Source organism: Bison bison, unplaced genomic scaffold (genome assembly GCF_000754665.1).
Source record: "Bison bison bison isolate TAMUID 2011002044 unplaced genomic scaffold, Bison_UMD1.0 scf7180017864369, whole genome shotgun sequence".
NCBI lineage: Eukaryota > Metazoa > Chordata > Mammalia > Artiodactyla > Bovidae > Bison > Bison bison.
The window spans coordinates 1,303,961-1,327,894 of record NW_011494941.1 but is presented as its reverse complement, the minus strand read 5'-3'; the positions used below and the strand labels follow the sequence as shown (position 1 = coordinate 1,327,894).

The following is a 23,934-nucleotide window of genomic DNA, read 5'->3' as shown; positions in this document are numbered from 1 at the left end:
CATACACAACTAGAAAACCCGAGCACCGCAACTACTGAGCCCTTGTGCTACAACTAGCAAGAATCCTGCACGCCATGACGAAGAGCCCATGTGCCACAACTAAGATACGAAGCAGCCAAAAAGAAAATGAATATATATTGTTTTAAAAAAGGAAATACTATAAGCATTTAAAAAAAATAAGAGCTACCTATTAGGAATCAATGCAAGAAAATACGTCAAGTATCTAGCAAAATGCCTGTTATATAAAATCATTCAATAAATTAGTAACTCTTTCTGTTGAATTGTATTTTGTCAAATGAAGAATTTCCAAACATTAAATACAGAATATGAAGAAATCTTAAAATGATGAAAACTATAAATTCAAGTTACTACTCAAATTAAAATACACTTGCTCCTTGGAAGAAAAGCTATGACAAACCTGGACAGCATATTAAAAAGCAGAGGCATTACTTCACCAACAATGGCCTGTCTAGTTAAAGCTATGGTTTTCCAGTAGTCATGTATGGATGCGAGAGTTGGACCATAAAGAAGGCTGAGAACCAAAGAACTGATGCTTTTGAACTGTGGTGTTGGAGAAGACTCCTGAGAGTTCCTTAGATTGCAAGATCAAACCAGTCATTCCTAAAGGAAATAAGTCCTGAATATTCATTGGAAGGACTGATGCTGAAGCTGAAGCTCCAATATTTTGACCACCTGATGCAAAGAGCTAACTCATTAGAAAAGACCCTGATGCTAGGAAAGATTGAAGGCAGAAGGAGAAGGGAATGACAGAGGACAAAATGGTTGGATGGCATCACTGACTCAATGGACATGAGTTTGTACAAGCTCCAGGAGATGGTGAAGGACAGGAGCGCCTGGTGTGCTGCAGTCCATGGGGTCACAGAGTCAGACATGACTGAGCTACTGAACAACAACAACAATTTTAAGTCCTGAGATGGTTGCCACTCTTTTATACCACCCACATTATGTGCAAATTAACTTCTCCTAGTAGGTTTTTATTTACATTATTCTTCTAAAGCTTGTGAATATACAGGTACCTGTTTAATATAACAGAATTGGTACTTTTATTATTCTAAGTACATGTGCTGATGTGAACAGGTGCAAATATATATACATATTAGCATATTTAATGCTCTAAGGAAAAGCCAACTAAGTGACCTATTTACTCTAAAGAACTATGAACACAAAAGAATTTTCCCCTGCTAAGTTGTTCATTTCCATTCCAAAACTAAATATGGTACTAATTTACAATTTTATATTTTTATGTATGAGGCCTGGAACACTAACAGAGGCTAAGGGAAGAAGACACAAATGCAGCAGGAACGCAAAAGAGATCAGCAGCAGTCACACAACTACCCCAGCCATCATTTAAATATTTCAAGAGTCAAGATAAGGCAGAGTATTCAGGAAAGATGTTAAAAGAATGTGTTTGCAAATAAATACCTGATGAAATGTCAGGTAAGAACAAAAAACCCTCTAAGAAATATGACTGATAAATAAAACACAGAGGGCAATGAATCATCCTGACTTGTGTGTGCTATATAAAGGTCATATTCACAGTAACACCAGCAACTGCACTTTCCAAAGTTTCTCACATAACAAGAAATCCTTCACAGCAAACCCACTAGAGGCTATTTTTGGATTCAAAATCTTAGCAAAACTCTTTATGGTTTATTTCATCAACTCTATGTAAAATATATAACTCTCACTCTGTTTTTTTCCATTTGAAACGTATTCAAATACTTTCTGAATGTTTACTGTATTTCTAGGCCTTCCAGCACTGTATATACAAAGGTGCTAAGACACTCTCTCTACCCTTTTATAATTACAAGAGAGGAGAAAGATACACTGAAAACAGCCAGATACAAAATGAGAATGAGAGCATGAACAAAGTGTGGAAATCACAGAAGTGCAAGCAACTGACCATGCCCTGGAGAATCAGGAGTGATTGCACAAGGCAGGTGATAAGTGAGCAGAATTTTAAAGGATGAATGGAAACTTTTAGGTCCGAAAGGGCAGAAAAGGTATTAGAGGCAAAGGAATAATACAAACAAAGACATGAAGGCATAAAATATGCATCATTATATTTGAGGAACAAGGAAAAGTTCACTGTGGCTGGAGCTCTGGTACAAGGGGTAAGAGCAGGAAGAAGTAAGCAGAGCCTTACTATGACAGGCCCTGTATGCTTTGCTACTTTAACTGAAAAGTTTGGGACACAATCTGAAATAATTAAAAGTTGAATCATAGGGCCAGGTTTACATAATAAGGAAAGTAAAATCCATATAAAGTGTTACAGTGCCTAACATAAAGCAAGCATTCAGTTAGTGGTACTAATATTAATACTAGAATATGTACTTAATAGTCACAAAAAGAATATTCACCTTATGTCTTTGATAGTTGCTCGTTTCAGGGGATCAACCTGCAGCATATGCATCAGGAGAGTAGCAACAGAACGATTGAGATATTCTGGGATGTAAAAAACACCCCCTCGGATCTTCTTAAACAGCGTAGGCACGTGCTCATCATCAAATGGGAGGGTGCCACAAAGAAGAGCATACAAAATAACACCGCAGCTCCAGATATCCACTTCAGGACCTGCATACAGCCTAGGGGAAGATGACAGCACAAAACTGAAGCGCAAGTGTCACTTCTCAATTGCACGCACCCTACTTCTTCTCTGTGCACCTGTAGACACAGTGCAGACTCCAAATGTATTGCTTTCCAAGCTCTTTAATGAAATCCATGGCCACTCCCCAACACTCAATGGTTGGTCTCCAGAGAGAACAATTGGTCTAACCCATTGCGATTCAAATTTCCCAAGAGAAAACAGTACTTACGTGTATTTGACACAAACTAAACTGAACTTACTAATTAAAAAGTATAAAACTTTCTGTGGTTGATTTTTGATAGAAACATCAAAGTAGATGACCATAAACTTTAAGAAAAGCAATACTATATAGTGTATTAGTGTATAGGCTAAATCTTCTTACATAAAGCAATTAAAAGACAAGACAATGCATAAAAAATAGAATGTTTATGTCCAACAGACCTATTTTAAAGAATATTTGAAATAGTAAAGTACCTAACTAGTTCTATAGCAATCTCTTTCATGGTATTCATGCTATATCACATTATCCTGCATAACTACTACTTTCATTCAAATAACCTGGTGGCTCATGGGGCTGAGACGACCCTTATCCAGAAAACCTATGCCTAGAATGCTGTCCCTTTTGTCTCTCACCTTTCTACAGTGTTAAAATTGCCCTGATGGCACATTACCAAACTCAAACCTAAGCCTCAGGTAATACAGTATATCTCTACAATTCCAATTAAAACAGTATAATCCATTTCAATAAAAATCACTATCCAATGTTTACAGCATTTGCTATGTAGCCCAAGCTCCTATATATGCAATGATAACTGTTTTATATTTTCTCTCACAGAATTCTGTTAACTTAAGATCAGACACTGGTCACCAAAGAAGACTTAAGTTTATCACTGCAATCTGTATAAACATTTAAAAAATGTATCAATGAGTAAGTTACATGAATAATTACAGTCTTCTCTTGTGCAGTTTGTTTTCATGAAATGACAATAACGTCTCCCCTCAAAACCTCATTCTTCCAAAGACAACATAAATATACTCTGCATGCTTTATAAGAGTATATAAAGTATGATTAAAAGACTGTGTCTGATAAGTAAATAATGAGCCTGGCAAATGCTTGCTTTCCTAGCTGCAATTGCCTAAAATGAAAAAAAAAAACTCAAGATTTTTTTTTGCAATTTTAATGGAAAAACTCCTTAAATACTTCATAACAAAATTAAAATTAAATGTTTTAAAAATTGTTTAATGTAACTCTTCTGTCTTCAATGACAGAAAAATTAAAGGGACAATGTGCTTCTATTAAAAACCTTATCTTCCAAAGAGAAAGTTAAATGTAATCAGAATGAACAAAACATTACGAAAAGCTTACTCTTCACTGATATACTATATTACCTGCCTGAGATGACTTCAGGTGCTGCATAATTTGGGGATCCGCAGCTAGTTCGCAGAAATTCACCATCTGACATCATGTTAGATAATCCTAAAAATAAGAGTAGTATGTTTAGCTGGTGCTAGGTATCCCGGGGTACTCAGGGGCCAGCTTGCCTGCCAATGGACCAGACCCAGCAGCTGCAACTGGGACCCTTTTGTCCCTGGTCTCCTCCTGACATGGACAACTGTCCAGAGTGCCCCGACTGGGTAAGGAACAAGAGACTTTATTGACCTCTCTCCCCTGCCCTCTCTTTCCTCTCCTTAACCCTTTCTATCCTTCCCTGTTTTTCTAGTCCCCCAGTCTTGGACGCAGGAATCTGGTCGAAGGGCCGTCAGCCTGAGCTGAGGATTAGAGACTGATCACCTCCTCCTGGCAGAGAACTCGAATTCTGGTTCTGGTCTGGTCTGATTTCTGGTAGGGCCGAGTTCCAGCCCACCCTTCTCTGGAGGCCCAGGGAAAAGTCCCATAACGCCTGGGTATCTGTAGGTGGCAGGTCTGTAAGGCCACCCCTTTTGCCCCACCTCTCCCGCCTCCTCCCCCTTCTTCTTTCAACTTGGCTTCCTTTCCTCCCTCGAAATCTTTGATGTTAGTACTTGGATCTGAAGTTCTGTGTCTCTATAGGAGGTTTTCTGAGAGACTGTATTCTTGTATTTAAGGGCTTCCCTGGTTGTGCAGAGGTTAAAGCGTCTGCCTGAAATGTGGGAGACTTGGGTTTGATCCCTGGGTCAGGAAGATCCCCTGGAGAAGGAAATGGCAACCCACTCCAGTATTCTTGCCTGGAGAATCCCATGGACGGAGGAGCTTGGTGGGCTACAGTCCACGGGTCGCAAAGAGTTGGACACGACTGAGTGACTTCACTTTCTTTCTTTCACTTTCAGATATGTTTAAAGTAAATACGGATTAATGCAAAAGGAATAACATCAAGTCTGTAGTGCCTCAAATATCATAATGTTTACTTATGTTAAAAAGCAGTAGAAAGTATTTGTTAGACTCGAAAGAGACCACTTCAGAGTGCTTATACCTGACAAAAAAAGGTGAAGCACATCACACGTAAGACTGAGATTCCTTTCCTAAATAAGAATGTTGATTCATTTCACAAATATGAGGTTATTCTAAATTATGCATAATTTTTCAAACATAAAAGCATCAAAATATTACTTACCCATTTCTCCAAGTGAAAGAAAACAGAGTACTATCACTTTTTTATACTCTGTTTTCATGGGCCTTTTAAAAAAAATCTCTAGGTAGAAATCAGATAGGCTCCATTTTATAAAGATTATGTTCCAAAAGTTTTTAATTTGGAAAGCTTTAATTCAACATAAAAAAATATTCTATTGAACCAAAATCTAGTTGAACTACAGCACTAAATGAGGTTTATGATTAGAGAAGAGAAATAGAAAAAGGAATTTCCTGACTTTTAGATGAAAGACAAGGTACAGACAAAAATGTTAACTAAATAATGCTGAACTCTGGCACCTTTTCATCTCTTTCTATAATCTCTCACTTCCTAAACCCTTTCCCCTACTATGGCACCCTGTCCAGGTATGTTAATCCCAGAAAATGTCTGGTCATAAAAATTACATTTTATCCTTTATTTTACCCCCCAACAAAAACTCCTATTCTTTTATCAACAGCTGTTAGATGTTACTACTCAGTCTACTGACATTCCTCCTCCACCAGTTCAGAAGGATTACAATGCTCCACAACTGCATGGAAATTTTCACGAACCTCCATTTAAATGCATTTATCAGGGAAAAAGCCCGTACTTTCATTAGATTTTCAAAGGGGGTTTGTAACCCTCACAAAAAACAGTCAAGTCTCATTTCCTCAGGAGGGAATGCAGGTTGAGTAGGTTTACCTTGATACCAGCTCTCTAACTTCTCGAGATGTACTTGCATTTTTAGAAAGTGGTTTAAATGAACAGAACAAGCTAGTGTGCAGACTGTGCGACTAATCCCTTTTCACAAAATAGGATTTACATCCTTGAAAGTGAAAGTTTTAGCTCATTAAGAGTTGGTACTGTCACACTTGCAAAGGCAGCTAGTACACTTCTGAACAACTCTGGAGTTACATACCAAAATCAGCTATCTTGGCATTCATCTGTGCGTCCAATAGCACATTCTCTGGTTTCAGGTCTCGATGAACAACCATGTGCCTGTGACAGTAATCCACGGCAGACAGAATCTGCTGAAAGAGCCGCCGAGCTTCCATCTCTTCAACCTATCAGGTACAAAAGAAAGTATACCAAGAATATTTGGGACATCTACATAGCAAGTTTTAGTTTCACAATCAACCTAAATATAACTGAGTAATAAAGCAATTAGAATTGTGTTAAAATTCTCAACAAATCAGACAAACAAGCCAAAAACTTGCATTCAAGCTCAACATATCAATTGACAAGCTTTTCTTTGTTGCTAGATGTCACAGGTCATTTTCAAATAATATTACTAAATGTGCACAATGTTTCACAAGTAAAACAATCTAAAATAGAATTTAAGTGAAACTGCTAAGAAAAGGAAATATCTGAAGCTTCAGCATGGTGTTATGGAACTGATTTTGCACTTTGAAAAGCATAGGCTTTTCATGTTGGCAATTAAGTGGAATATATTTCCTAAAATCAGTATGTCATAAATTGCATGTTTTAAGAAAGAAAATACATCTAACACTCTGTATGTTTAGTTAGACATTATTACAGAAACAATCTCACTTTGAAGATATCTTTGTGGTTTGCTATTTCTTACTACTTTCCTCTTTTTTTTGCTTAAGGGTTTATTGTACTAGATAGAATGTTACTCACCCGTCCATGTTTACAGATGTAGTCAAACAATTCACCACCAGACACATATTCCATTACCATAAAAAAATCTGTTGGAGTGCTGATCACCTGGTATCTTTTTTTGTCAATGAAAAATATAATAAAAATATTACTTTAACCAAAATCAGCCTAGCATGTTCATTCCTACTATAAATTGATATTCTAGTGTTTTATAATACTTTAAGATGTCAACAAATTATATAGTGTTAGCAAAATAATCACAGAGTTATAAACATGGAGGTTCATAAAACTCAGTTAGGTCCTGGAGCTTACAGACTTCCCTCCAGATCCCACCTTTCATGTTTACAAAATCTAGGAAATCATCCATTCCTTGACAACTAAATTAAGAATTAATTTTTCCATTTAAGCAAAAATGTGTTTGTAGTCTATGAAGATGGACTATGACCAACCTAGATAGCATATTAAAAAGCAGAGATATTACTTTGCAGACAAAGGTTCATCTAGTGAAAGCTATGGTTTTTCCAGTAGTCATGTATGGATGTGAGAATTTGATTATAAGGAAAGCTGAGTGCCAAAGAATTGATGCTTTTGAATTGTGGTGTTGGAGAAGACTCTTGAGAGTCTCCTGGTCAGTAAGGAGATCAAACCAGTCAATCCTAAAGGAAATCAGTCCTGAATATTCATTGGAAGGATTGATGCTGAAGCTCCAATACTTTGGCCACCTGATGCAAAGAACTGACTCATTAGAAAAGACCCTGATGCTGGAAAAGATTGAAGGCAGGAGGAAAAGGGGACAACAGAGGATGAAATGGTTGGATGGGATCACTGACTCAATGGACATGACTTTGAGAAAGCTCTGGGAGTTGGTGATAGACAGGGAAGCCTGGCATGCTGCAGTCCATGGGGTCACAGAGAGTCAGACACGACTGAGTGAACTGAACTGAACTATGGAGTTGAGGTGTGTTATATTTAAATAACAGTGGAAAATATTCTTGGAAAGGAAAATGTTATCAATGTGGATACAATCAGAAAAATCTTAAAGTTGACAAATGATCCTGTCTTCAAGATATAAAATGCAAAAAAAGGGAAGGAAGGTATAGATTAAAAGTAAATTAAGAGACATGTTGTATAGACTAGTTTTGATTCTAGTTCAAACAGACCAACTTTAAAAACTATTTGTAAAATAAGAAAAGAAAGTCTGAATGACTGGTTGATAATATTTAACTGTTTAAAATATTAGATGATACTAAACTGTGCTTATTTTATTAAAATACAGTCTTTACCTTCCAAAGTAGATATTGAAGAGATTACAGATTAAAAGGTGACTCAGAGGGTAAAGTATCTGCCTGCAATACAAGAGACTTGGGTTCGATCCCTGGGTCAGGAAGATCGCCTGGTGAAGGGAATGGCTACCCACTCCAGTATTCTTGTCTGAAAAAGTCCATGGACAGAGGAGCCTGGCAGGCTACAGTCCATAGTTCATGGGGTCAAAAAGAGTTGCATACGACTGAGTGACTAACACTTTCACACTTTCACTTTACAGATTAAAAACATACTATTTGGGATTTGCTTCAAAATAATTTGTGGTGGGAGAAGGAGGAGGAAGCAGATAAAATAATACACTGATAACTGCTGAAGTTGAATGATAGACATATAAGGCTTCATCACTTTACTTTTTTTTTGAATGCATTATGAAACTTCCATAATACAAAATTAAACAGATGTATGTATGTACATATGGTGTGTTTATACGTGTGAAAATATATATGTTCTAGGCACTCAAAACTGAGCACATAAAACAATAAAGAATCTTAGCTCTATTTGTCAAAATTTTTCCTAAAAAACTATTACTTCCACATCCACACACAATTATACTAGAGTTTGAAAACTTTAAAAACATGTTAACTATAGTATTAATGTTTTAAATGATGGTCACATCTAACACATATAAATGAACAATTGTTCTACTCTGCTTTGTTTATAAAGGATTAGTTACATCTAGTTGATTATTAGAAATATCTAAATGACACTGAGTTTCTATTGAGAGCTGCTATGTATAGCTGTGTGGTTGTGCATGGCTTGCAGGCACCCAGTGGAAGGCACAAGCAGGGGCTAAGAAGTGGCCCAGATGCCACCCCGCAGGCAGCACACCCTGACACAACATGTGTCAGAAGCAGGGCAGGCTTCTGGTAATTAGTCCTCCAGATGGGGCACTGTTTATTATTAATGTTCAAAAAAGAAAGTTCTAAATGGTGGTCCTGGTTACTATTCTTCTTTAAAGAGGAAGGAAAAAAATGGCCACGAAATTGGTGACATAACTACATAGTATATATTGTAAGAGAGGACACATCATATATAAATTAATACCTGCAAAAAGTAAAATAGTTAACAACATTGTGAACCAACTATACTTCAATTTAAAAAGAAATAGGAAAAAAAGTAAAATATAAAAGCTATCCTTTTATAGCTTCCACATCTGAAAATGATTACAGATTTTCAGAAGAAATATTTATAATAGCAGTCGCTAGTCTTTGGGATGAAAAAGGTACCCTATTTTCTATAGATTAATGTAACTGGCAAATAAGGTTGAGTCTTCTCAAATGAACTGTGAACAGGGAACTTACCCTGAGAACTCTAGGGGCAAAAAAAGGTTCTAAAGAAGCAATCCTAACAGGCACCAAACTCTAATGGAATAAAATGAACAGTGAACAGCAAGAGCACCCACGCTGTCACCTCACTGCAGGCTGATCTGATTTATCAACAGAAGTCTCAGCCACTTTCATGCTTTGTGCATCTTTGGGTATAAGAAAAAGCAGTGATTCCAATAAATTTAGCTGCTGATTCCTCTGAGTATATCATCGGTCTTCAATAAATATTGTTGGACCCAGAGACTTGATCAGATACCATTTGATTTTTATTTTCTTTCTAAAGACTAGATGGTTGTGCGTGCTTCCAGCCAAAGGTGTATGATGTCTGTCTCTTTTCTGAGATATTAGGAGCCATTACTGATCACAGCATAGATCTTATTAAGTCACAATGAAATTTTAAATGCTGGCCAATTTCCATAGTCTATTAATGAACTATAGTCTATAGGAAATACTCCCTCAAAACCTCCATTGTCTCTGAAGTGCAGGCCATCAGGTAACTGCCTGGTTCTTTTTCTTGTTATATTCATTAACCAGTCTCCTTATCATCTTCTTGTCATTCTGACTTAATGTCTTTTTTCCCACTACTAAGGTTGTCAATATGCCAGCAAATCTGGAAAACCCAGCAATGGCCACAGGACTGGAAAAGGTCAGTTTTCATTCCAATCCCTAAGACAGGCAATGCCAAAGAATGCTCAAACTACCACACAATTGCACTCATCTCACACTTTAGTAGAGTAATGCTCAAGATTCTCCAAGCCAGGCTTCAGCAATAGTGAACTGTGAACTTCCAGATGTTCAAGCTGGTTTTAGAAAAGGCAGAGAAACAAGAGATCAAACTGCCAACATCCGCTGGATCATGGAAAAAGCAAGAGAGTCCCAGAGAAACATCTATTTCTGCTTTATTGACTATGCCAAAGCCTTTGACTGTGTGGATCACCACAAACTGGGAAATTCTTCAAGAGAGGGAATACCAGACCACCTGACCTGCCTCTTGAGAAATCTGTATGCAGGTCAGGAAGCAACAGTTAGAACTGGACATGGAACAACAGACTGGTTCCAAATAGGAAAAGGAGTACGTTAAGGCTGTATATTGTCACTGTGCTTAAATTTAACTTACATGCTGAGTACATCATGAGAAACGCTGGGCTTTATGAAGCACAAGCTGGAATCAAGATTGCTGGGAGAAATATCAATAACCTCAGATATGCAGATGACACCACCCTTATGGCAGAAAGTGAAGAAGAACTAAAGAGCCTCTTGATGAAAGTGAAAGAGGACAGTGAAAAAGTTGGCTTTAAGCTCAACATTCAGAAAACTAAGATCATGGCATCCGGTCCCACTGCTTCATGGCAAATAGATGGATAAACAGTGGAAACAGTGGCAGATTTTCTTTTTGGGGGCTCCAAAATCACTGAAGATGGTGATTGCAGCCATGAAATTAAAAGACACTCCTTGGCAGGAAAGTTACGACCAGCCTAGATAGCATATTAAAAAGCAGAGATGTTACTTTGCCAACAAAGGTCCGTCTTGTCAAGGCTATGGTTTTTCTCATAGTCATGTATGGTTGTGAGAGTTGGACTATAAAGAAAGCTGAGCGCTGAAGAATGGATACTTTTGAACTATGGTGTTGCAGAAGACTCGAGAGTCCCTTGGACTGCAAGGAGATCCAACCAGTTCATCCTAAAGGAAATCAGTCTTGAATATTCATTGGAAGGACTGATGCTGAAGCTGAAACTCCAATACTTTGGCCACCTGAGCAATTGCTCATTTTCATTTTCTTTTGCTGATTCCTCCCCTTCTCCCAGACATCTTAACATCATGGTGCCCTAGAGGTCAATTCCTTGAAATCTTATGGAGGAAGAAGTGGATTATGGAATTCACACTCCATACTCACATCCTTGATGCGAAGAGTTGACTCATTTGAGAAGACCTTGATGCTGCGAAAGATTGAAGGTGGGAGGAGAAGGGGATGACAGAGGTTGAGATGGTTGGATGGCATCACTGACTCAATGGACATGCATTTGAGTAAACTCTGGGAGTTGCTGGTGGACAGGGAGGCCTGGTATACTGCAGTCCATGGGGTCACAAAGAATCTGACACTACTGAGTGACTGGACTGAACTGAATGTTGTCATCATTCTGGGTGAACAAGATATGCATGTAGATGATCTGTCCAATACATGCCCTCTAATTTCCTTGACTCCTTTTTCTCATTCTCTTTTCCTCTTCTACACATAGCCACTTACTCCAGGGTCACATACTAAGACTAATTCCTCCGATTATGCACTGGATTCCTTTGTCCCACATACTGAAGAACTTGGTTTCTACAATTAGCTATTCTTTCTCCTCTATCAATCTCTCCCTCTTGACTGTATTGTCCTCTTTGACACACAAGCATTCTATAATATCTTCCATCTTAAAAAACAAATACTGTTTAGATCTCACACTTCCTTCTAGTTACCACTCCTATGTCTCTCTTCTCTAAAATCCCTGAATGCTGTTGTTACTATCTCCCCTTCTATATCTCAGATTCTTTCCTACAGGCTTTTGTCTTCACTATTCCAACAAATTTCAAAGACACCAGCAACTTCCACCTTGCCAAATCCAATGGTCAATTCTCAGTCTCATCTTACTCAATATTCAACAGTATAAGGAAAAGTTAATAATCTCTCTTTCTTCAAATATGTTTTCCAATTGGCTTCGAGACACCAAAAACTTTCTTGGTTTTCCTCCAACCATTTTAATTGCTCATTTTCATTTTCTTTTGCTGACTCCTCCCCTTCTCCCAGACATCTTAACATCATGGTGCCCTAGAGGTCAATTCCTTGAATTCTTATGGAGGAAGAAGTGGATTGTGGAATTCACACTCCACACTCACATCCTTGAGGATCTCATCTAGTCTTTGGGCCTTAAATATCTTAAATACCATCTATATGCTGATGACTTCCAAATTTATCTCTAGTTTACAGCTTTCTCCTCTAACTTCAGACTCACATATCAAATAAACTACTTGCATTTCTACTTGGATAATTAATAAGTATTTCAACTTCAAAAAAAAGAAAAAATCAAATTCTTGATACCTAAAACCCCACTTCAAATCTGTTCATTCTACAATCTTTTCTGTTTCAATTAATGGCAGCTCCACTTTTTTGTTTGTCCACACCAGCAAACCTTGGAGTCATCCTTGATTTCTCTCCTCTAACAACCTACTGTGCTGTGTTTAATCACTCAGTCGTGTCTGACTCTTTGTGACCCCATGGACTGTAGCTTGCCAGGCTTTTCTGTCCAAGGGATTCCCCACACAAGAATACTGGAATGGGTTGCCATGCCCTTCTCCAGGGGATCTTCCCAACCCAGGGATCGAACCCAAGTCTCCTGCATTGCAGGCAGATTCTTTACCATCTGAGCTACCTAGAGAAGCCCACAACCTACATCTGTCAGCAAATCCTGTTCTCTACCTTGAAAATATATATAAAATATGCTTACTTCTCAATACTCTCCACACTATGTTCTAATCCAGGCCACCATCTCTTTCACTCAGAATACTGCAACTGACCCCTAATCTGATTTATCTGCTTCAACATAAGTCAGATAATATCACACCTCTGGTCAAAACTTTCCAGTGGCTTTCCTTTACTCAGAGTTAAAAACCAAAGCTCTTACAATGGTCTGGTATACCCTTATCCAATCTGGCTCCCCTCTGTGTCTCTGACTACACCTCTTACTCCATTTCCCCCAGATCACTCTGCTCCCATGATCTACCACCTGTAGCAATTTCCACCTCATAGCCTTTGTATGTGCAGCTTTCGCCATCTGTTATTTCCTCCCTCCAAAATATCTGCATGCGTATTTCCTCACCTCTTTACTACCTAATATATAACATATTTTACTAATATAGGATTTATTGTCTATCTCTTCAATGCCACAAGCACACAAGCACACACACACACAAATATAAGCTCCATAATAGTAAAGATTTTGTTGTTGACTTCTATTTGTTTGCTGATGTATCCCCAGTGCTATCTGTTGCATGAATGTATCAACAAGCTAACTTTCTGGCCTTATTTTCCTCCATGTCCCTATACAACAGTCTGTGTGTTAGACAAATCAAACTACTTGTTCCCACCATACCACATTCCTTACACTTTCATTCTTTTGCTTTGTTGTTTTTCTAGAACCATCAGGACCTTGTTCATATGTCACTTCTTTATACACAGAGTAACCACTGAACACCTACTAGGTGCTGAGGAGATAAAGATGATACTGACGGCACCAATCTTCACTATCACTTAGATAACTAATGGGATGCTCAACTTAACACAGCCAAGGCAGATCATTAACATTCACTTGTACCCCCAACATGGTTCTCCTCTAGTCTTCCTATTTCAGAAAATGGTACCATCAACACCTAACTGTTCAAGTCAAAACCCCAAATTCCAGTTGCTTAGGCAAAAGAGAAGATTCCTCATTCCCTTTCTTTTCCTCAGTACTTTATTAGTTTTACCTCTAAAATATACATTGAATTGACAGGTTTATCTCCAGCTAGACCAGTGCCATCAAACAGAACTTTCTATAGTGATGGAAATATTTTATTATACTTTCCAATATGATAGTCACTAGCCACATGTGGCTATTAAAACACCTGAAATGTGGCTAATATGACCAGAGAACCAAAACTTTTAATTTAATTAAAATTTATGCCACATATGGCTAGTGGCTACTATATTGGACAGCACTAATCTACACTACCATTTTGGCTAAACCCATCATTAATCTCCCAGCTGGACCATAGCAACAGCTTCCTAATTGGCTGGTCTCTCTGCTTCTACTTCTGTCTCTGTACCCATTCGACACTATGGCCGTGTCACTCCTCCAACTTTCTCACTCCCTCAACTTCTTGAACAAAATCCAAACCTCTCGGCAAAGTCTTCAAGATCCTATGGTATGTGGTCCATGTCTACTCTCTGACCTCATGAACTACCTCTCTTTCCATCACTCACTCCATTCTCGACATTATAGATTATAGTCATCTTCTTTTTCCTACAATACTCAATCTTTCTTTCACCCCTCTGAGGTTGCTTTACAAATACTGTCCCCAGGTTTTCAAATGGCTAGATCTTTATAATCCTTAAGCCTTATCTCTGCTCAATGAGGCTTTCCTAACAGCCTAATCTAAATTAGCACCTCCTCCTTCCTCGTCACACCCAAGGACAGCACCATGTTTCACTCTCCATATAGCACTTATCAATGCCTAAGATAGTCTGGTTAATTTGTTTACTTACTATTTCGAGCTGCTAGATAAGGCCAGCCATAAACATCGCAAGTGCAGAGACAGACCCTGTCTTTTACTACTGTACCCCCAAAGCCTTAGAACAGTGCCTATCAGATACTAGGTACCTGATAAAAATTGGCTGAATAAAAGATGAAAACAAATATTGTTTTTGCACCTAAAGAATTCAATCTTGTGGAGATACTAAAAAGAAAATGAGCAATTACAATGTAATGTCCAGGGCTTTGGAAAAGCTGAAATTCTGGGTGCTCTAGGAACAGAGAGGATGAAACTTGACCCATTGTGTTACGGCTAGGGCAAAGTAGTTTTTCTAGAGGTAACTGCATTTAAAAGCTTGTATTTAAAGGACAAGTTGGAATTGGAAGCCTAGAGGAAGGGAGATATAGGTAAAGTTTTCCAAGCAAAAGCAACACTTGAAATACAACAAGTAAGAAAATGGTAACAATAAGAGCAGAGAGAAATGGGCAGATTTAGGAGACACTGGAAAAAAAGTAGTAGAACTTAATGATCAATTGTATGTAAGGGGTAAGGGAAGAGGAATTAAATATGATCCTCAAGTTTTAGGCTTTGGAAATTGTATGAGTGGTATTTTCATTCATGCACACAAATTTATTTCATTCATGCACACAAACACATATATAAACTAAGTTGAATTATATACATATATAAACTAAGCTGAACTCAATAAACTAATACGAATTTTTCATATGCATATATATGAAAAAATTCAACTTAGTTTCAAATGGCTCTTTGATTTCAGAATGGAAAACACTCAATAAATAGTTCAATGAATGGGTTCAGAATTCATCAGAAACATAGATTTGTAAATTTTTAAGATAGAGATGACAAATCACACCATGGTGGCAGATGAGGTCACCCAAAAAGGATTCACTAAGATTACACTAGCTCAGAATGCTGAAGTATATCAGTATCTAATGGTCAGGCAGATAATGAAGGGCCCATAAAAGAAAGCTTCAAGAAAAGGCAAGAATGTAAAAAGAAAATCAGAAAACCGTGGTGCCATAGAAATCTAGGGACTACAATGTTTTCAGGTGGTGCTCATGAAAAATGTTAAAAGCTGTCCATGAGGTGGATAAGATAAAGATATTTAAAAGTTGGTAGGCAAAAACCATCTTTGCCAAATTATAAAGTGTTGATCCTTTGACCAGTTAAAGTGAAATTTCCCTAAGAACCATGGGGAAATGAAAAACCAGGACAAAATCAATTCAACAAATTCTAGTTGATGGGAAGTTTGGAGTTTCCTTTCAATCCTGTTTATTCCTTTTAATTTTCTCCCCATGGGTTTTTTTCATTTTGAGTTAATAGAGAAATTATGCAACATACAACCTTCATTTTCAGTATTTAGTTTTCAAACTTTCTTGCTTATTCTAGAAGTCCATTCTGTAGCAAGGAAACTATTTTTGGCTCACTTGCGTAGTTCAAGATTGCAGAAAACAAACAAAACCACTGAAAGGATCAGGTCTCTCTCCCTGTTTAAATCACTAACACTGTTAGAAGGCTGTGTCAGCAAGTTTATTCTGAAGCAAGAATACATGAGTGCCTTTTTAAAACCAAAAAATCAAATTCACAATTAAAAGGCAACATGGTTAAATGGACTAAGCTTAGGCTGGTAGCCAGAAATTTTAAACATTAAATTCACCTCTGTCAGTTACCTTCTGACCAATCCTGAGAACATCCTAGTACTCCTTCACAAAACAGAACATAATGAAATAATTCTGAAACAGAATGGGGTAAATAGTCAAACCAAAGTCAGACAACTATAAATAGTTATAGAAATGGAAGCAAGAAAACACTAGTAGCTATAACATCAAAAAAAAAAGCTTTTAAGTCCTTTTGACAATTGCAACTGCTCACTGACAAAATGATTTATTTATAGGAACAAAATAGCAACTAGAACTCATGCTCTAAAAGAACAAAGTTTCCTTGGCCTCTTTCAGGGTTTGCATTATATAAGTGATAAGGTCAAGAAAGGAAGAATACAGAGATCTCTCCTTTCTCCACTCTCACTTGGCATGTGACAGTTTTAGCCTGGCTTAGCAGCTTTCCCCTCTTATAGGAAGTGACCACTCAGGAAGGAAGAGCAAAGAGATTTATCTTAGAAGCTAAATTCATCCACTCAGTTATTCATTAGCTTGAATAAAATAATTATTAACATGGAATTGAAGTCAGACATGAACTGGTTCAGTTAACTGAAAATCATTTGGAATCATGAGAGGAGTGAAATCACTGACCCTGCTTCTGGGTCAATGCACTTCAACCAGCAGGCACTGTAACAATGAGAACACAATAATTCTCAAACAGCACCACGAAGTATCCCCATTTTAAAGTTAAGGAAACAAAGAGTAGAAGAGTGAATCATAGGTGATATTTTAATTCCTGTGATATCTTTAAAAACCTGTATATACAAATTTTGGATCATCTAGACCACAGGTCTTAGATAATATAACCTTAAAATCAAGTACAGCCATGCAATTTCAGGGACCTCATTTCTTATTTATGCTTATGATCAAGTGAACTTCAAATGAAGATCAAACGACACTGAAGCTTATTGTTATAACCAAGTCTTCATCATAATGATGAGAGAACTGAGTCATCACAGGTCATCCAATGGCACACCAAACCCCCGCAAAAGCCTCCTCTGAACAGTTAGTGGCATATTTATGCTGTTAGTAAGATACACTGAGGGGGCTCCCTCATTTAACATACCAATTTGCACTGGTTCCCTAGCAATAAATACATCTAGTTATAGAAAAGACTAAATGCGTGTCCCAAATCCTAGCAATAACTGGATCAGCCATTCACTTAAAGATTTCAAGAATGCTACTCTATTGGTTTTCTATTGCTGCCATACTAAGAACTTAGTGTGCTTAAAACAACACAAATGTGTTCTGTATTATGTTACAGTTTTAAAGGGAAAAGTCTGATACATGCCTCTCTGGGCTAAAAATCAAGGCACAGCAGGGCTTCATTGCATTCTGGGGGCACTAGGGGAAATCTATTTCATCATATTTAGAAATCACCTGCCTTCCGTGGGCTCATGGCCCCCTTCCTTCACCTTCAAAGCCAGGCACAGCCAGTTGAATCCTTTTCATATTTCTTCTCTCTGACCTTGCTTCCATCTCAAATCTTTTTCTCTGGCTTATGATTCCCTTGTCCACTTTTAAGGACCGCTGAATTACCCTGGAACCACCAAGATAACCAAGGAAAATCTTTCTATTTTGTCAGCTGATTAGCAACCTTAAATCCATTCATAACCTTAATTCTCCTTTGCCATATAATATAACACACTCACTGGAGATTAGGACATCTTCCCTTTTTTTGGGTGGCGGGGGGTGTCAGCGGGGGCACTATTGTCTACCACAGCTGTTATGCAACCTTGTTATGGGTAAACAAAGTGCCTCTACAGGGTTATCAGATTGTTTCTCATCAACACTGATACCTAAAGACAGCTCACTAAAAAAGTTTAGACTAAATATAACCTCTGACTATGATGCTGGGAGGGATTGGGGGCAGGAGGAGAAGGGGACGACAGAGGATGAGATGGCTGGATGGCATCACCGACTCGATAGACATGAGATTGAGTCAACTCCGGGAGTTGGTGATGGACAGGGAGGCCTGGTGTGCTGCGATTCATAGGGTCGCAAAGAGTCGGACACAACCGAGCGACTGAACTCAACTGAACTGATAACTAACTAGCAAAGTCTCAAAGATATTAATACTGCTTTTCTCAGTTTTTTTAGTCCTGGAATAGAGGTTAATAGCATGGCATCTGAAATCAGATATGAAGTTAACAACTAGCTCTGCAACTTACTAGCTATTTGACCTTGGTCAAGTTGCTGATACTCTTTAAACATGTGATTTTCTTATCTGTATAATGAAGATAATAATATCCCTTATACACTTATTGAGAGGATGAAGTGAAATTATATATGTAAAATGCTCAATACAGTTTCTAGCCATTATCAGTTACTCAGTAAGATTAATATTTACTTTATTAAACTCTGTCCAAGCTTTAAGATAAAAAATAAAGACAGTCTTCAGTGTTTTAGCATATTACATTTTCACAATTAATATTAAACACATCTTCAGTCTAATGTTCTCCCAACTGAGCTATTTCAGCCACTTTAAACACAACTTCAAATGATGTAAAAGAATGCTGCTGCATACTTAATGTCTAAATTTTCTATGGGTCTAGATGATGTTAAATTAATTTTCTTTCAAATTAATTACTTATTTATTAAACTCTTAATTTATTATCTTCTAAGTTTGTAACTTGCTTTATCCAAAAAAAAAAAAAAAATTAATTTGTCTTCCTAAGGACTTTACTATCAGTAATTAAAGTAATGATGGCAGTTTTGCAAATAATATAATGGCAGATAATCTTTAACAGTTACTTTCTACCTTTTCCAAAAAGAAAATACCCTGTTCATTAAAAGTGACTAGAAAACAATTATAAAATAAATCTAGAAATAGCAAAGTCCTAAATTACCTTCAACATGAATACTAGAGATAAGAGTCAATTTACAATTAGACTTTTAATTCTAAACCAGAAGCATGCAAAAAAGGATAATGAGGTTAAATGAATTACATTTGTTAAATGTAAATATGAAAAACTGTATATTTATAAAAAGTTTAACTAAAAATAGATAATTATTTATAAATTCAAATATGATATTTTGAGACAGTTTCTCTCATGTAATCAGGTGCAGAAGTACTTACAGTTTGATAATATGAGGATGACGAAAGAGTTTTAGATTTTGAATTTCTCGTTTTATTTTTCCAACAACATCTAAACTGCGAATCTTCTGTCTATTTAAAATTTTAACTGCAACTTTATGGCCTGTCAATTGATGCTCTCCAACTAGAGAAAAGAAAAAGGAAAATAACTTTGCCATCATAGCAATGTAATCATTTATCCATGCTTCCTTCCTCTGTAACCCCAAATTTTTTTCCTCATATTTACCACTTTAATATCACTTATTGTATAGAACAGAAAATAACCTCTTTTCATGTCTGTCTACTCTACTGGAGTATGTGCTCCTGAAGGACAGAAACTGTATCTTATCTTCTCTGTATCCTCAGCACCCAGCACAGAGATGTTAATTAAGTATCTGTGGAAAGGATTACTGAATTCCATTTTCATACCTAAAACTATAGGTATGAATTTGAAACATCTTTTGGATAGAATAGAATTACTATGTTTTGTCCCTCTCTTCCTCTTCTCTGGTCAATTCAATCACTTGTATTATGAAAGAATAAATAATTGCTATAATAAATTAAAACTCATAACTAGTTTCAGTACCATTTCATCAGAAAATTCACATGTAGCCCTTTTTCACCTTTTCTACAAAGGTTTCTTGTTTTCCCACATTTGATGGAATCTCTTTCTTTCAAACCTTCACAGTATACTGACAAAGTTCATGTTCCTTCATCATTTTTAGGCTTTATATATATTTGTGTTCTTGAAAAATCATATGGTAAGAGCTACCAGCTCTTACCCTCCTCAAATAAGACAGTCAGTATTCATCTGAGTCTGCCAGGAAGTGTCTAGCACAGTATTTTGCACATACTAGATATATCACACTTCTTTATTTCAAACTATCTTACAAAGGTGTAAAAACTAAAAGAGCATAGTCTTGGCATAAAACCAGACACAGAGATCAATGGAACAGAATAGACAGCCCAAAAATTAGCTCATGCATAATTAAGGTCAATTAATTTATGACAAATGACTCAAAAACATACAATGTGGAAGGGATAATCTCTTCAATAAATGGCACTAGGAATATTGGATAGCCACATAAAAAAGAATGAAAATAGACCCCATTTCATACATTATACAAAAATCAACTCAAAATGGATTAAAAACAAATTTAAAACAAAACAAAACAAAAAACATAAACCTTCCAGAGAAAAACCTAAGAGGTAATCTCCTAGAATTGACCTTAGAAATAATTTTTTGAACTTGATAACAAAAGCAAAGGCAACAAAAGCAAATATAAATGAGTAGGATTAAATCAAACTAAAAAGTCTCTTCATGGCAAAAGAAATCATCAACAAAATGAAAAGGCAACCTACCAAATGGAAGAAAATATTTGCAAATTACACATCTGATAAGGGGTTAATATCCAAATTATGTAAATTATCTAACAATTTAATAGCAAAGAAACCAATCTGATTTGAAAAATGAATAAAGAAATTAAATAAACTTTTTGCCAAACAAAGTATACAAATGGCCAAATACACAAAATCTTCAGGTAATCATCAGGTAAATCATGACTAATTATCAAGTAAATGCAAATCAAACCTACAATGAGTTATCACCTCACATTTGTCAGAATAGCTGTCATTAAAACTGCAGAGACAACAATGTTGATGAAGATGTGGAGAAAGGGGAACCCTTGTGCACTGATGGCAGAAATGTACATTGGTGTAACCACTATGTAAAACAGTAGAGAGGTTCCTGAAAAGTTAAAACAAAGAACTATATAATGATTCTGCACCCCCTTGTAGATATTAGAAGGAAATAAAAATTGGATATCAAAGAAGTATCTACACTACCATGTTCATCACAGCATTATTCACAAAAGCAAAGATATGAAAACTACCTAAGTGTCCATCAACAAATGAATGAATGGATAAAGAAGAATGGTGTGCATATTTTCTCCTCTCACCACACACACACCAGCACCACCACCTACAGGAGCTCCAGGGACAAGCACAAGCCATCACTACCATCCTGGACTCTCAGGAGTCCCAGAAGGAGAAGAGAGAGAGAAAGGGCCTGAGAAAATATTTGACGCTATTACAGACAAAACCTTCCCTAACCTGAGAAAAGAAACACTCACTTAAATCCAGGAAGCACAAAGAGTCCCCTATAAGATAAACTCAAGGAGGAACCTGCTGAGACATGTATTAATCAAACTGACAAGAATTAAAGACAAACAAAAAATATTAAAAATAATAAGGGAAAGGCAAAAAATAATATATAAGAGAATCCCTATAAAGTTATAAGCTGATTTTTCAGCAGCAACTCTGCAGGCTGAAGAGAGTACTACAATATATTCAAAGTGCAGATGGGGAAAAACCTAAAACCGAAAATACTCTACCCTTCAAGGCTATAGTTCAGATTTGACAGAGAAATCAACAGATTTTACAAATAAGCAAAAATTAAAAAGAGACTTCAGCTCTGTGAAAAATACCATTGGTAGCTTGATAGGGATTGCATTGAATCTATAGATTGCTTTGGGTAGTATACTCATTTTCACTATATTGATTCTTCCAATCCATGAACATGGTATATTTCTCCACCTATTAGTGTCCTCTTTGATTTCTTTCACCAGTGTTTTATAGTTTTCTATATAACAGTCTTTAGTTTCTTTAGGTAGATATATTCCTAAGTATTTTATTCTTTCCGTTGCAATGGTGAATGGAATTGTTTCTTTAATTTCTCTTTCTATTTTCTCATTATTAGTGTATAGGAATGCAAGGGATTTCTGTGTGTTGATTTTATATCCTGCAACTTTACTATATTCATTGATTAGTTCTAGTAATTTTCTGGTGGAGTCTTTAGGGTTTTCTATGTAGAGGATCATGTCATCTGCAAATAGTGAGAGTTTTACTTCTTCTTTTCCAATTTGGATTCCTTTTATTTCTTTTTCTGCTCTGATTGCTGTGGCCAAAACTTCCAAAACTATGTTGAACAGTAGTGGTGAAAGTGGGCACCCTTGTCTTGTTCCTGACTTTAGGGGAAATGCTTTTAATTTTTCACCATTTAGGATAATGTTTGCTGTGGGTTTGTCATATATAGCTTTTATTATCTTAAAGTATGTTACTTCTATTCCTGCTTTCTGGAGAGTTTTTTTTATCATAAATGGATGTTGAATTTTGTCAAAGGCTTTCTCTGCATCTATTGAGATAACATATGGCTTTTATTTTTCAATTTGTTAATGTGGTGTATTACATTGATTGATTTGCGGATATTGAAGAATCCTTGCATCCCTGGGATAAAGCCTACTTGGTCATGGTGTATGATCTTTTTAATGTGTTGTTGGATTCTGATTGCTAGAATTTTGTTAAGGATTTTTGCATCTATGTTCATCAGTGATATTGGCCTGTAGTTTTCTTTTTTTGTGGGATCTTTGTCAGGTTTTGGTATTAGGGTGATGGTGGCCTCATAGAATGAGTTTGGAAGTTTACCTTCCTCTGCAATTTTCTGGAAGAGTTCGAGTAGGATAGGTGTTAGCGCTTCTTTAAATTTTTGGTAGAATTCAGCTGTGAAGCCGTCTGGAAGCTGGAAGATTTCTGATTACAGTTTCAATTTCCGTGCTTGTGATGGGTCTGTTAAGATTTTCTATTTCTTCCTGGTTCAGTTTTGGAAAGTTGTACTTTTCTAAGAATTTGTCCATTTCTTCCACATTGTCCATTTTATTGGCATATAATTGCTGATAGTAGTAGTAGTAGTAGTCTCTTATGATCCTTTGTATTTCTGTGTAGTCTGTTGTGATCTCTCCATTTTCATTTCTAATTTTATTGATTGATTTTTCTCCCTTTGTTTCTTGATGAGTCTGGCTAATGGTTTGTCAATTTTATTTATCCTTTCAAAGAACCAGTTTTGGGGTTTGTTGATTTTTGCTATGGTCTCTTTTGTTTCTTTTGCATTTATTTCTGCCCTAATTTTTAAGATTTCTGTCCTTCTACTAACCCTGGGGTTCTTCATTTCTTCCTTTTCTAGTTGCTTTAGGTGTAGGGTTAGGTTATTTATTTGACTTTTTTCTTGTTTCTTGAGGTATGCATGTATTTCTATGAACTTCCCCCTTAGCACTGCTTTTACAGTGACCCACAGGTTTTGGGTTATTGTGTTTTCATTTTCATTCATTTCCATGCATATTTTGATTTCTTTTTTTGATTTCTTCTGTGATTTGTCAGTTACTCAGCAGCATGTTGTTCAGCCTCCATATGTTGGAATTTTTAATACTTTTTCTCCTATAATTGAGATCTAATCTTACTGCATTGTGGTCAGAAAAGATGCTTGGAATGATTTCAATTTTTTTGAATTTACCAAGGCTAGATTTATGGCCCAGGATGTGATCTATCCTGGAGAAGGTTCTGTGTGCGCTTGAGAAAAAGGTGAAATTCATTGTTTTGGGGTGAAATGTGTGTT

The 23,934-nt window shown here is 36.6% G+C and overlaps 1 protein-coding gene across 2 annotated transcripts in view; it reads right to left on the bottom strand.

Annotated features, from left to right (window-relative positions):
* PRKAA2 (protein kinase, AMP-activated, alpha 2 catalytic subunit) overlaps positions 1–23,934 on the bottom strand; it is an 82,688-nt gene that overhangs the window by 17,729 nt on the left and 41,025 nt on the right. The window contains exons 2-6 of one of the 2 annotated variants that reach the window (XM_010855864.1): positions 19,491–19,632; positions 6,835–6,928; positions 6,113–6,257; positions 3,998–4,085; positions 2,382–2,606 (exon numbers count right to left, since the gene is read on the bottom strand). In XM_010855864.1, the coding sequence (XP_010854166.1) occupies positions 2,382–2,606; positions 3,998–4,085; positions 6,113–6,257; positions 6,835–6,928; positions 19,491–19,632 (694 nt within the window). The remainder of the gene's footprint in view (positions 1–2,381; positions 2,607–3,997; positions 4,086–6,112; positions 6,258–6,834; positions 6,929–19,490; positions 19,633–23,934) is intronic. The other variant, XM_010855865.1, reaches the window with a different exon arrangement.